We start from the raw sequence: 15,629 nt of genomic DNA on the forward strand, positions 1-15,629 counted from the left end.
GAAGTATAACTGGAACTTTAAGGTCAACTTTTACTAAACCCATTCCCAGTTCTCTTAAAAGAAGAATCCCTGAAACCTTACCTAGTGCAATAAATGTATACCCTCTCAGAATTAAATGGTTTGAATCAAATGTTTAAACTTGCTGTAAAGCCTCAGAGTTGCACCTCTTGCTGCAGCAGGTTCCACTCGCTGTCGCTAACCAGCCTGTAGCCTGCAGGTGGTAAGTAGGCGGTGTCTGGGGCATGAGAGATGCTGGACAGCAGCGAAGCCGTCTCCTCCTGCTCCGGCGTCATAGCCTTGATGGCCTTCTCCTGATCTTTAGTCAGCAGGAAGTGACTTGCCGTTAGTTTGATGGAACTGATTGATGCTGTTTCACCAAAACTACTGTCCGTCACGCTGCAGTCAGCCCCCACCAAGGGCCCAAAGTCTGACTCGTCCAAGTGGCTGGCCGACTTGGCTTTGTGGTTGTGGCCGCCGAGGCCCTGCTGGGGAGACAGCGAGGAGCCGAGGCTGTCTGTGGACTGAACTCTGCGCAGGTTTTCTTTGTAGGGGTCCATGGGGCCTCCTGCCACCACATCAGTGTCTAAAGAGTGCATGGAGCCGTGGGCACTGTGGTTGGCATGGGGCTGGAATAGAAAGGCAAGTTTATTTGTAGAGTACCATTCATTCAAAGAACAACTCAGCGTGCCTTATACTAAAAAACACAAAGCATCAAAAACATAGGTAAAAATAAGACATTAAATCACAAATAATGTGAATATTTACACACAAGCAACTGCTGATTTTACTTCCTATAACAGCATCCCCCTAGGTTTTATTTGTCAAGGGCATAAAGCCTCATAGATTATTTCAGAATAACCTCTTATTGAGCTTTTAACTCTTGAAAATTCATATTTTGGGGCGTTTAACACCTTAGGCTTACACCCTAAAAAAATAAATATGGTTACAATTTAAGAAAAGTCATTTCTTACACTGCCATACATAAAGAGCATATAAGGAAAAAATGTCATTGCTTTTTTTTAATGATTGGTTAAGACCAAAGACCAAAAGAATACAAAGCTTAAAGGTTGTTTACTGGACAGAGTTTTAACACTTATTACTGAGGAGCTGTGGGGAAATTCAGACACTAAGAGAACTTCTAAAAGTGGTATTTAATATTTGTGTATTACTCAAACACATGCTTGTATATGTGAAATATATATTTTGAATTCTATTCTATTTTGAATTTGAAAAGTGGCCTTTAATGAGCCACTGTAAGAGTTTAAATGTTTGTCTATTTTAACACTGTGTTGTATCCCCAGCCACAGCGGTGTCGTTGAATGGCTGCTTGAAACACAAGACTCAAGGACAAAAGTGAAGGTGCCATGTTGCCTGTTTGTAGATTGAGTTACTCAAAGGGAAAATAATATGACGTACAACGGTAATAGCCTGCACAGTTCACCCTGAGGGGCGTATCAGATTACATGATTCTCGTACCTCCTCTACGCTCAGCCCGAGGAATGAATCCTCCAGAGGCTCGGTGTTGTCTCCACCATCTTCCTCCTGCAGCTCCTTCACTTGGTTCAGCCTCTCCTTCTCATCCTCCTCCTGTGAAGGAGAAAAAAAAATTGTCCATTATTTAATTTAACTAAATTTAGTCCAGATGCTTCTTTATATTTGTGATGTAATAAAAAAAACAGCTCAGCTTAATCCTCACTTTTAAAGACAAACTCTTACATTTCCAATCATCTCTACATATTGTCAGTCCATCAAATTCTTATCAGTAAAGTAAATAAATATGACTAATATTTGTAGATACATAAAAAATATCTCAAAGGATGTAGTGAAGTAGGATTAAAAAACTGACCCAACTGCCAGCACTCAGTGCAGTAACACTTGGTTTTAATTCACAGAAGCTAGAGATGCACTGATTGCAATTTCTTTGGCCAAATGAGATTTTTTTTTCATCTGACCTGCCAATTCAGATTCATAAATGACAAAATGGGCTAAGAGACAAAACATGGCTGTCTGATGTATGAGGAGTGGGTGAAAAAAGGAGAAAAACAGACTTAATATCTGTCAGCTTTACAACACTTAACTGAACTGCAACATGATTAGCTGAATTACACTTGTGCAACTGTGCAGTTTCTTAGAAACCTCAGGTTTTGGGAGTTTGTTTTCAAACGACACTCAGAAAAGCTTCTTGTTTTTTGGACAGTCTTCAGTCTAAACCCCAATTTCCACACAGGATGATTGTGCCACGCACTGAAGCACTGCGGGTTTGGTCCGACCGAAGGCGAGCAACTGCACCCACTGAAAGTCTGTCTAGAGCACTGCGCCGCGGTGCACAGCCCTGATCAGCAGGAAGAGATCACAGGAGAACTGAGTTCACGCAGGAATAGTAGTTGTCAACAGTGAACTATTTTACCTTTTGGGGTTAATTTATCATCTTTTCCAGTATAAGTCCATGATATTATTGCTTCCTCCGTTGTGTGAGTACATTAGGAAGTTAAAAGATTAATGTTTACTAAAAGGACCTGTGGTTTTATGTAGAATTCTTTGAGTAAATGCTCCCAAAAGTTAACGTTTCCTCATCAATGGTGCCGTTGTAGCTCTGTGACACACTGACCACTCAGTGACCCTTTGCTCTCGCTGTAGGATGAGATGTAATGTTGATATTGTGAGGATTTACGGGAGTTCCTCTTCTGGGGCTTACTGATCGACAGGTATTGACACGGTTTGGCATTGGCCGGCACTGAAAATAGCCCTGCAGCATATTGAACGAAGCGGCGCGAAGTGTCGGTCCAGGCATGTGCCGCTGCTGGTCTGGAGCGCCGGCTGTGGAACTGCTCTGATAGACTAGAAAGGGAGCGATGTGCTCCGCAGTGCGATTCGCCGGCAGTTCACGGGGCATTCACTGTATGTGGAAACTGGAGGTAATAGCCACACTTTTCAGCTGAAATAAAGCTGCTTCCTGTTCTCTCCTTACTGATTTCTGCCACCAGTTAGTGCTTTCTGTCACTCAGTGGCTGGAACAGTAAAGACCGGTGCTGACTGTGATGTGACATGCATACTTCCTACAGGCCACCCACCAACTAAAGGTACTGGTGTCTGTGGAAATACAAACTATCTAAGGTTTTACCGTACCAAACAAACCAAAACATACTCACTTAAATTGGACTACCTGATAGAAACGCAGCTTTGGATATATTTGAGAGAACAAGTTGGCCAACAATCATGTTTGATGTTTAAACTGGTGGAAAATAGGCCCACTCTGGTCCCTGGCCTGTCAATCTATGACACTTTAACTGAAATATTTACATTTATCCAAACAAAGTAGGGCTCTCTCTACCCACCAAAACTGATACTGCTACACAGACCACAGCTGATTCCTCACTAAAAAACTTCATCGATTTATAAATTCGGCTTTAACTAGACTGTCTGCCTCAGTACCGTCTCACTTACTAATGAGGATTCCTCTCTTCCAATCACGCAGCAGATAACTTTATTCATTGGATTCTTGCTAAGGAGCTTATATTTCTCTTTGGGATGATGGAAATGAGTAATCTGTCAAACCAAAGGCTCAAAATGCTGACTGAAAACTGACAAACTCACAAATTTACATAACAGTGCCACATTTTTCAGGATCTGTTAAAGACTCTAGAGCTCAAACGTAATAAGCTGAAAAGCAGCACCACTTTCATTTGTGTGCGCATGTGCACCTGGTCTTTCTTCTTCATCTCCTCCACCTGGCGGAGCTGCTCTGACGACAGCACACTCTCTATCCTCTGCATGTCTCTCATGAGGAGCCGCTGGGACTCGAGGAACTGGTCGTTGGCTCTCTGCCATGTGTGTTTGAGCTGGTTGTGCTGCTGTCGCTCTAACTCCAACTTGTGACACACTGAGATGACAAATAGGAACAAGGGACAGAAAACAAAAGAAGGAAAAAGTTTGCTTCACACTTAGAGAAAGATGCCATCAGGCAAAAACCCCAACATTTCATCTTATTTAATCCAGAGATTATAAGGGGGCCATCCTTATATTTAGGAACAAACACATTGAGGTTTATTTCACGGTGACTTAAATTACAGTTTTGATTTGCCTTCCTTTAATTCTTAAGGAACTCTATTATCTCACTAATCAAATAGACAGAGTCGAGATATTTTTATTCCTCCTTGTGTTTTTTCTGCCTTTTATGTATTTTGGTTCAAAAAACATGCTTTGCTATATTTTTTCACCAATATACCTCAACTAAGATTATATAAAATGTTTTATTCATAACCTCAGGCCTGTTACGGAAAAGTTCAGTGCACCTGCAGATATTCGCCCTGTATTTGACTCCTACTACAGCCTGCACTTCAGGTCTCATTATTTACCAGCAAGACTCACATTTTATCTTTAATGTTAAAAAGGAAGTTTTTCACACAGCTATAGGGATAAAAGTGAACTCATAGCTCAGTTCAGGGCATTAAAATTTAGTCAAATAATCCATAAAGCAAACTAGTTCACTCACTGTGAATAACTATCTACTGTTTACTGGTTTCAACCTTTAAAATGTAGGGATTTGCTGCTTTCCTTTGTCATGAGTCTCAGACTGCTGATTAGACATTAGGCTGTTTGGGCTGCATTCTTCCACAGTTGTTAGGCATTTTCGATCATCATCAGACTAAATTGTTGATCTACTTTTTTTTCTAGATCATTTTTGGGGCATAATTCCCTTTATTATAGAGGACAGTCAAAGGGGGGCAGGAAATATGTGAAGAGTGGGGGAAGACATGCACCAAACATGTACAGTGCTTGACAAATTTATTAGACCACCTGTCATATTTGTCTCAAAGACCATCCAGCATCATGAAGTGCTTTAATGCGAACTCTTTCATTTTCAGTCAGCTCTCTACGTTTTACCATTTTGAACAGGAATGAGGGATTTCAAACTGAATTCATCCAAATTTGAGTGGACTCACTGGGCTTCTCTGAGAAGTCAGAAATGAATGAAGTGTAACATTCAACCACTAAAACAAATTTTTCTGTTCAGGAATGCAAGTACATAACTACAATTTGACATATTAATCAAGAAATGTTAATATGCTTTACTATTTTTTCAGTTTTTTGGTAAATCAGTAAACTTGAAAATTCATGGATAACAATAACAATTATATTTTTAGCTTTAAAAATATCATTTGGGTTAAAGAGCTTCTACATATTGGTGTATTAACCATTGCAGAAACATAAAAAAATGATTTTGGTGATTACCACTGCTGTTAATTTAGGGCAGCTGTGGTATGAACCTTACTTTGGTTAGGGTGGTCTAATAAATTTGTTAAGCACTGTACATCCACCGGGAATCAATCCTGCGACCAGGGCGTTGAGGACTGTAGCCTCAGCATGTGGGCAACTGCTCTACCAACTGAGCAAAACCAGCACCCATTATCAATTTATTTGAGAAATCTGCAAATTTATTACCAAAAATAATGTTTGAAATTTTCCCAGAGTAGAAAGTAACCACAAACCTGCATCTGTTTTTCCCACCATGGTTGCTGAAATTTTAGCACACAACAAAAAAACTCTCCAGTCATGCTGCCGACAGGGAGTTGGTGTGGAGCAGTATTAGTTAAAAGTGAACTCTATCTGTCCAGACTCTGAAATATGGAGCTGAGTCACATCCAAAGTGTTAAATGTTGTCCAGATCTGTCTTTAAAGCCTCCAACTAAACAAATCTATTACAACTCCCTTTATTTTTATCAATGTTTTTACATCATATTCAATACCTTCATGGAGCTCTTTCCTCAGCTTTTCTGCATCTTCTTGCAGCACAGACTTCTGGGTGTTTAACACGGCCACGTACATTTCCAAGTCCGTACGACACGACTTCTCTGCCTCCAGAACGTGATTGAGCTCTTTGACCTGTATATGAAGAAGAAACATGAATCTCTGATTTATCTGCTTTGAAGTTCCTTTAAGAAACTTCTGTGTCTGCTCAGCTGCTCCTCTGTGATGTACAGAGACAGAGAGACAACTTGAAACAGGATTATTTGATATTTTCTCCTTTGGTCTGCTCCATCTCTGGAGGGAAATGTCTGGCTCTTTAGCTGCTAAACGCTAAGCTTTCTTTACCAGATAGTCGCTAACTGTGTCTGTCTGCTTACAAATTTTTCATTAAGAGTTTTTCCACTGACAAAAGCTGCTTCTTTAGTGAAAAAAGGGGCTGTAGAGAGGGATGAGACTAAAGCTGCAAGAGTGTAATTACCATAAAACCCAAACAATCATCTGAATTTGTTAAAACTGAGGGAAACTACAGCCTCATTAATCATCTCACAAAAATTGGCCCATTTCAATTTAATCATAATTATATGATCTAGTATGGTATCATCCTAAAAATATTATGAGGAGGTTGATTAATGCAGCTTAACAGGTTGTTAAAAAATGTTAATTCATCCCATTTATGATTAAAGAGGTTTGGTAATAAAATGTCTAAATATTCTCTTTTGTGCACCTGTTTGCTTGCAGTTGATAAAAATACAGTATAAACTTTACTGCCCTTCATTCTTACTAACAAAGTCAAACTAAAGCTACTGCTATCTGTGAAAATTACATCTGCCAACTTAAACAGCCAGTTTTCATGTCTGCATTTTGGTACAACTGACAGTTCAACACAGTTTCTGTTCAATATGACACACATTTTCCCCTTAATGTGCTTCTGAGAGAGTCACGAGAGAGAACACATTTTTAAACACTGTGTCATGGTAGTAACAGTGTGCTGCAATGCTCCATAAACTCTAAGAGCTACAAGAATATGCAAAGGTTGATTTAAAAAAGGAATTAACAAGGGTTGTACAGTGATAACAGAGTTAAATTTTAAACGATGTTTTAAAAGCCTTTTAACATCCTCATAAACTGAATTTCAAAACCTGTTTTACAATCACAACAGTCTAAGTGTGAGAGGTACAAAGAAAAACCAGTGGGAGTGAAAACATCTTAGCTTATATGCAGGAAATACCTATGATTATAATTTATAACAAAATGTCAGATTAATCAAAGACTGTTCTAATGGACATTTTGAATCATATCAAAGGGCCAGAACAGTGATTTAATAATTACAAATGTAAGGGTATTGTTAACACCATGGTGACAAAAACTTCTCAATACCGTTATGGACATGTGATGGTTTCAGACAGAAAATCTTAAGGGCAAAATGTGTAGGGTTTTTGAGTGAAGCAGAGTGAAGGGAAGTGGGAACTACAGTTCACTGGCTTGATCTAACAGCGTGAAAACGGTGGCTGCTATGAGTATCAAGGGAAAGCTGAGTGGCAAAGTTTTGAGATTGTAAAGGCTCCAGCAACATTTAATCTTGCATGTGGAAGCATTTTGGTTTCCGGGTATCAAAAAATAAGAAAGGAGAAAAGGTGACAGACAAAAGAGTATGCAGATCAGTGTTAATTTTGCCAGTTATTTTCAATTTTAGTCTTAGTTTTAGTCTTTGAATTGAATGCATTTTAGTTTTAGTCATATTGTAGTCATTTCTATCCTTTTTAGTTTTAGTTGACAAAAACTCAAGACAATTTAATCTAGTTTGAGTCCATAAAAAGTCCTCACATTTTAGTCTTTAATTTTAGTCCAAGCATTTATTTTTGTGCCTAAATCTGGCACCAACTCATGGTAGTGTGTTCTATGCCAAACCTGGGGTCTCTGTCTTCTACTGCTAAGAGGCAAAAGAGATACAGATGCATTGTTTTTTGACAGATTTACCCACAGTGGATAAATATCATGGATTTTTAATGTTGGACGAAAACTAAATTACATTTTAGTCTAGTTTTAGTCGTCTTGATGAGAACTGAACTTAGTTTTAGTCAGTTTTAGTCATCACAGATGTATTTTTGTTAGTCTTAGTCTAGTTTCTCTCATGGAAAAAAAGGTTGTCGAACATTTTTAGTCATAGTTTTAGTCGACGAAATGAACAATGATGCAGACACCGCCAGACTGTGGTGACACACTTGATGGGGATAAGAGTAACATGAGGAGCCACTTGGCAAATCATCACCCTGAAAAGATTCACAGAAATGCAAGGAGACAAATCAAGCCAGGCCAAAAGATTTAAGGAAGGGCTCACAATCCCGCTTCCCCACAGCAGCATGAAGGCTCAACAGATCACAAGGTGTATCATTGAATATGTCACCAAAGCTGTTTTAGAGGTGGACAAAGGTTTCAGAAGGTCAGTAAACATGCTGGAGCCAAAGTATAAGTATATATTTTTAAGCCTAATGCACACCCACTGCATTTTTTTGCAGATATTGTAATATCAAAAGTGAAACAGTTGTTAAACAAATGAGGACATCACTTTTTTCCAAGTCTTCATTTGTTGTTTTGGGTTTTTTTGATTTCAAAAAAACAATTTTCCTGTAAACCACCCACAAATTGCTTAGAGAAACATTTCAAGGTTACAATTACAATCTAAGGTGTTTTCTTGGGAAATTCAATTGAACACATCAGTAAAAAACCTTTGTTTTAGATGAGGAGTTAAATATATTCCACTTTACAGACATGCAATTCAAAGTAATCAAATCAAATGAGTTACAAAAGTAACCCATACACTCAAGACATGTTTAAACAATTTGCCTGTATAAAAACACAAATAGACTGTGTTAAAGGTAGTCTAGGTTGTGAAGCAATAGAAAGACTTTCCACTTGTAATACAATGAACCTTTACAAATTGAATTTACTCAGACAGGGCAGCTGCCATGCCTGGTCAATATCATGCCCTGTTAACATCATATTATCCGCTCATTTTTTCCAGCTGAATCATTGATTTAATGCTGACTCACCTTGGAGGCCTCTAGTTCCTTCACTCTGTCCTCGGCGGTGGTCAGCTTCGCTTTTAGGGCCGCGATCTCCTGCTCCATGGGCATCACCACCGAACGTAGCTTCTCTGCATCCTCCTGAGCCTGAAGAAGGTATAAATCTCACTCATTAAAAATCTGCATGTGTGCAGCTGGGACAAATACTATTCTTTATTATGCTTCATCTATTTCACTTCTAGAAAATCAGGATATAGAGTCAGAACAGAACAGACACCACATTTTAGCCTGACACTGTTCCATCATTCTGAGCAGTACGACTAAAGAACTCGTTCTTGTTAGAATAGCTTTGCATTAAAAAAAAACTTTCATCTTAAAAAGCCCAGGAAAATGAAGAAAACACTTCACTTAAAAATGAACAACATTCAGGCATTCACAGCAACAATTCAAGCAAGCGTCCTAGTAAAAACTGTAGGCCTGATTTAAAAAAAGGACTGCAAAGCATTTGCACCCACAACACCTGTGCAAATTTGTCAAAAAACTCACAAAAGGCTTGCAAAGGTTTAAAGTCGTTTTCACACCTGATAGTCCAGGGGAACTGGACAACAATGTTGGAACAGAAATTGCAACGTTGTTGCACTTTCTTTTGGTTTGGTTCGCATTCACACTGCTCTCTTGATCAAGCGGACCAAACCATCTGAACACCTACAACCTCTGCCCACTAGGGGCGCTGTCGCCACGAAGAAACGGCGACTAAGAAGAACAGAAGACATAGAAGAAGATGAAACTCCTTCCACCGGTCTATTCTTCCACATAAACAATGAAAAAACACAGAACTAACACTGTCTTGTGGTTTCTGCTCTTGCTTTGCGGCATTATGAGCAGCCAGCAAGGTGGTGAGCTGTCCAGCAAGTCGTCCTTTACATGAGACAAATAAATCAGCACGGACTACAACGTGTTGCCATGGCTACACAGACACCAAGCTAGGTATGCTTTATGCCACTTCCTGCCTTTGGTTCACAAGTTGGTCCGCTTTGCTGTCACACCTCTAACGAACTGCACCAGAGTTCGTTTAAAGCGGACCAAACAGCTCTGGTGTGAATGTGCCCTAAGTCTGATTCATGCTTCTGCATCAAAGCCATACTGTAGATGCCCCATAGCTTCTGTGTAGCCTAAAAAAGTATACAGAGGGCTATGCAAAAATATAACCACCCATCAAAACAATGCAGACTGCAAGCCCTGGGATTGGTTCACTGGTTAGCTCTGGTAGCTACCAGTCTCTGGGTAAAGTCTACAGGAATACTGTGAGCACTCAAAATTGAGAAAAGTGGCTCCAGACCATGATAGAACTGGTTAAATCTACTTGCTCGCATCCAAATCAGCAGATGTGCATTTCCTCATCTATACATCTCTCAGTGGCCAAACAACTGCAACTCCCACGTCTTCTGCTTCAGCTGATACAGCAGCTGCACTTTCCTGTTCCTCCATTGTCTCCTCTCTTTTCCTCTTTCCAAGAACTACAGTTTAATCAGCTGCTGTTAATGACTCCAATTCAAACAATGCGCACGGTTTAGTTGCCATAGTTCTTTGTATACGAACAAGTAGGATATGTGGCGACAGGACAGAAAACTGGCTTGCACTGATGAGTGCAACTTAGGTAGAGAACTGCAGAGCAACATAGACAGGCCATTGCACAGTTAAATAGATCACAGCAGCATAGGTCACTACAGTGTAGACTTGACTTAGAAGCATGAACCAGGCTTTTTTCATTTGCAGAGCAGACAAGTGTCTTTAAATGAGCAATTATGCAGTCATTTGGGAAATAGTTAGTTCCTTTGTGCAAATTGGGCTCACTGCAAAACACATCAACTGACAGTGTTGACTCCAACAGCCACGCTCAGTTAGACTGAATTATTACTGTGTGCTGAGATGATACCATTTTTTTTTTTTTTTTTAATAGTGAAGAAGCATGAATACAACAATGCTACAACCAGTACTGTGTGCAGAGAGGTGGTAACTGTGCTGCAGTGTCACCTGCAGACTCTACCTCCAGTGATAAGCTAAATAATTTTAGCAATCAGACTGATTTATTTTTTTAAAACTGTGTCCTAACTGCATGGGGTGTCAGCAAGCTTCAGGAACAAAATCAGTTTGACTAAATTGATTCCTATAAGGGATGTATGATATTATCTGCATGATATTGGTACTGGTAGATATTAGCTTAAAAAGTAAATTATTGGTATCAGTGAATATAAACAATCTGCTAATATTTTGGTTATAAAAACTTGCCTATGTCGTGTGTAAATATTGGCCATACAAAAAAAATAAGTTAGGAAAAGTTTAGGCTGGACCAACAGACCAAAGTCAGTTAAAGTATTTTTCTTTATTAATCATTATTCCTTAAATCTCAAACTGCACTTAAGGAGTGAAAATGTGTTCATTTGTTCATACTCAAACTTTCAATTAGGAGTTTCGAGAGCTGAAGTTTAAGGTCTGTGCTACATCTAAATATCTGTATCAATATTGGTATTGTTAAAGGTAATTTGTAAAGATCAGTATATCATATATTAGCAAAAATCCAATATCGTGCATCCTTTATTCCTATTGTAATATCCCGATAGCATGCAAGCGATGTAGTGTGCAGCATGATGCTGCACAATCTGTTCCAATTTCTTCTCTGTCACTTACATGAGGCAAGGAACAAGGAAAGATGTGGACGACTTGGCATCAGGAGTGTCTGACAGGAATATTTCCTTGATTTTCTCTCATCTTTCTCACTCAACAGAGCTTGCTTACAAAATGGAGAATTTGTGCATTAAACATATGTGTTTGAAATGTTATTCTCTGACTTGTATTCACACCAAGGTTAAATTATTGGGCTCAAAGCTGTCAAAGGCTCATCACTACTGAGCACCTAACTTCCGTTTTTTGGCATTCAAAATAAAAGCACAAGTTATCAGAAACTGAAATTCACAGAGCAGATAATTATATATCTAATCAATGCAGTGTGAATGTGGACATTAATACGCGATGCTGCGCAATGCAACCCAATGTCATTGTAAGTCATATTTTGAGAGCTTTCGTTTGTAATTTTGAGGCAAAACAATGTATTACATTTGATACTTTTGCAATGTGTTTATTACACCTGCAATACTGACAAACATACCAAACCAAAACTGATCAGAAAATAGCACCGAAAGGTAAAGCCATGAGCTGCAGCATCCATGAGTCATTTTCTAAGAAACTTAAAAGCCATGTACAGTAAGACAGACAGAAAGTAGTGCCTACCTTCTTCATCTCATCCTCCAGGTTCTCCTCCTCCTGACCTTCAGTGAGGCGGCGTCTTAACTCTCCCAGCTCCCTCTCCACTGCCTCCCTATACTGGTTCCACTGGGCTCGCTCCTGCTCCAGACGTTGGTGGAACTGGACCTCATACTCACAGACTGTTTCTATGAGGAAGATAGAGCGATAGAGAGACAAGAGACATATTAGTTTTGACTCTGGTAAAACTTCTATTTTGTTCTCTTATGGTCAGGGCACTTATGTTTGACTCCTTTCTGTTGGTTCTTTCTGATGTATTACCAAAAGTATATAAAAAATGTTGAAGTCCACAAATACTGTTTATGTCGTCTTTTACTGCATGTGCCCAAATACACCATAATTGAGAAAAAGGTGCTGACTCTAAAGATTTGTGAATGGCACCACACCATGGCATGTATAATTGTAAATATCATGTAGTGGAAGCTCATTTTACCTTTCATAATGGCCTGCAGTGAGGCCACCTCCTCCTGCCACTGGCTGCGGACCTGGTCAATGGCTTCCTGCTTGGTGTTTTCTGACACGGTGGCCACAGCTTTGATGGTCTCTATCTCAGCCCGGGCCTGAGCCAGCTGATCCTGGACAGAGCTCAGCTCTGCCTGGGCCCCCTCCAGCGCTGCTGTCTGCCTCTTCAGCTCCTCTGGGGAAGGACAAGAGGGATCAATGATGATGTGATTGATGGAGGGTCAAGGCGATTGTGCAAGAGCAAAAAGAAGGAAAACAACAAGAAGAGGATGAGGGATGCACTAGGGATTAAACACAGATGTTTTATTCATGTTTTTCTTTGATTTAGGATTTCTTATATTCAATTCTATTTCTTCATGCTTTAAAAAACTTTCAGAGGGGTATTCTTTCATATTTTGCAAAGTTTTTTTTCATTCGTTTTTGAGTTATTAAACCACCCCAATATGAACAGTAATCATTTCATTTTAAACAGGAACAAAAACAGTATTTTGCATTTTACTTGTATGAAAATTTAATTAAAAGAAAACCATTTACCCATAATTGTCTTCAGTTTAATTTTCCTGAGAAATGACGATAAAACTTTATCATGAGTTAAGCATCTTAAATTACTGAAACATGAGAAACAGTAATGTTATTTCCCCCCCGCTGGTGTATCAACTTTAAATGGTCTTTATGATTATTTTGTGCACAGACTTCCGTCCTCATCAAGACTTCATTACTTTTCTCAGCCCTCCCATTAATATTTTATTAGTGTGCAAAGGAAGCAGCAGTACACATGGTAGGGTCTTTACCTTCCCTGGACATGTAGAGCTCTTTAAATTTGGCTCTTTTCTGGTTGAACTCGGCCTCCAGCTGTTGTTTGAGCTTAATGAACTCGGCCCTCTCCTGCTCCAAAGCGGCCACTCGCTGCTGCAGCACCTCTGCAAGAAAGGGAACAGAAACATACAGAGCTATGACTTATACATCTTCAAACTGAGACAAGAACATAAACGTTCAGCTTTTACTCAACAGATTACCTTAGCTGCACTGTATGTGAGTAAGAAGTCTAATAAATATCAAACAGTTATCTTTGGGCCAGTATTTTTCCAAGCACAAATGCCAAATCTACACTGCTTCCAGCATTTCAAATCTGACGATTGCTGCTATTTTCTGTCTTCTAAACAGATAACTGAATAATTTTGGGTTTGAATGATTTCTTTGGACAAAACAAGATCTTCCAGTACTGTAAAATTTGGCTCATGGACACTGGCGTCACCAACATGTTGAATCACTGTGTGATTTGTTTTTAGTGGATTTTATCTGCAGAGACTGGGAGAAAAGGCAGAAATTATACGATATTTGAGCAAGACCAATCTGTGGAAGGACTATGCAGCTTTCTAATGACTTGTTATGAAGCAAATAATTGGACCACAGCTGCAGCTTGTCTTATAAACCCACAAGGGTTGGGGATTTAGTGTGCATTACACATTAATAACACACAATGAATCAGTGAAGGTAATCACCTATAGACCACCTGATTAAATGACGTTAGAAATAACAGGTTTTTGTGAAAGTTATTCTACATACTTGATAAAAATAGTATGACTTTTTAGACAAAAAGGTTATCTTTTACTTGATTAGTCAATAGAGATACAAGTGATACAGAAATAATTAAGAAATGCACTGAATGTGAAAACAGGGTCAATCTTAACGCTTACAATAAAGTACAGCCGATTGCAGAATCCATTGTTTTTCATTACTTCTAATGGTGTGGGAATCCGACTAGGGCTGAACAATTTGGAAAAATAATCTACTTGTGATTTTTGCGATTTGATATGCGATTATTCTTTAAGTTCCTCGTCTTGTGTATTTTCTAACAAACACAAGCAATAAATCATTATATATCATAACCAACATAATATTAGATAAAACTAGGGTTGAACATTTTTTTAAATATCAAAATTGTGATTATTTTGGCTAATGTTGCAAATTGGATATGAATTACTGTATTGAAGGGAATGATAATTTTTAAGTCATCCTCATATTTAATCAGAAAAATGTACAAAAATGAAGAAAGTAGGATTTTTTTTGTGGACTATTCTAAAAAATGGCTCTTGAACATTTCCACTGCAAAAAAAGTTTTAAAACAGACAGTATTTTAACTCAAATTTCAGGTTAAAGAAATATTGCAACTTCTGCAATTTGAAACTTGTAGCAGCCAGCCATATTCAATCCTACTACAGTGACATTTTCTCTCAGTTTGTCAAACATGTGACTTTGTCTGCCCAGTAAAACATTTCCTCCTTGATTCAGCAGTAAGCTTTACCAGATTGGACACAACATAAACCTTGCCTGCTGATATCTGTTCATGTCATATTATTCATTGTGTACCAACAGACCTATATTGAAAGATACCAATGTTAAATTGATACAGTGATGCATCCCTAACAATAATAGGAAATAAATTACCTTTAAAAAGTAAAGCTATGAGACAGGGTAATTTTCAGGGTTTCCTTTATAGTAATATAGTGGAAAAAAAGATGATATATAATCATCCGAACATGACATGAAGGATGCTAACAAATGTATAATACTGACATAGCCTACTACATGTGTATAATCAGTCTCATGAGGCTATTAATTGTTATATCACTGAAAAACTGCATTGTTATATTGAGTTATTTAATTAAAATATAATACCTTAGAAATTCTTTTATTTGCTCAGCCTTCAAAGAGGTATACCTACATAGTTAAAGAGACAAGGGTGTAGTATGTACGAGTAAGTAAACAAAGTGAGCAAACAACACAGATGACAGTGTTGCCACACTGAAGTCACCTCAGGCTTTTTTGTTTCTTTGCCTGAGGTGCACCTAAGATCAGGCAAGCTCTCAAGGCAAACCATATTCATATTAATGCAATAAAGTCGCTTTAACATGTGTTTCTTACTGTACACATTTTAAAGAGACTTTCCCTTTTGTTGATGGTAGTTATAACACACGATTGATCAAATTCCCAAGGCACACCTAGACTTGCCTCAAGGCACACCATCTGGGGATCACTGACCAAGGCAGCAGGTATCTCTTAGAATAAAGTAGG

General features: G+C 38.7%; 1 protein-coding gene across 2 annotated transcripts in view; it reads right to left on the reverse strand.

Annotated features, from left to right (window-relative positions):
* rabep1 (rabaptin, RAB GTPase binding effector protein 1) overlaps positions 1-15,629 on the reverse strand; it is a 41,836-nt gene that overhangs the window by 20,672 nt on the left and 5,535 nt on the right. For both annotated transcript variants that reach the window (XM_041801428.1, XM_041801427.1), the window contains exons 2-9: positions 13,346-13,474; positions 12,526-12,729; positions 12,060-12,220; positions 8,799-8,918; positions 5,748-5,883; positions 3,702-3,880; positions 1,477-1,587; positions 165-626 (exon numbers count right to left, since the gene is read on the reverse strand). In XM_041801428.1, the coding sequence (XP_041657362.1) occupies positions 165-626; positions 1,477-1,587; positions 3,702-3,880; positions 5,748-5,883; positions 8,799-8,918; positions 12,060-12,220; positions 12,526-12,729; positions 13,346-13,474 (1,502 nt within the window). The remainder of the gene's footprint in view (positions 1-164; positions 627-1,476; positions 1,588-3,701; positions 3,881-5,747; positions 5,884-8,798; positions 8,919-12,059; positions 12,221-12,525; positions 12,730-13,345; positions 13,475-15,629) is intronic.

Source organism: Cheilinus undulatus, linkage group 12, assembly GCF_018320785.1.
Source record: "Cheilinus undulatus linkage group 12, ASM1832078v1, whole genome shotgun sequence".
NCBI lineage: Eukaryota > Metazoa > Chordata > Actinopteri > Labriformes > Labridae > Cheilinus > Cheilinus undulatus.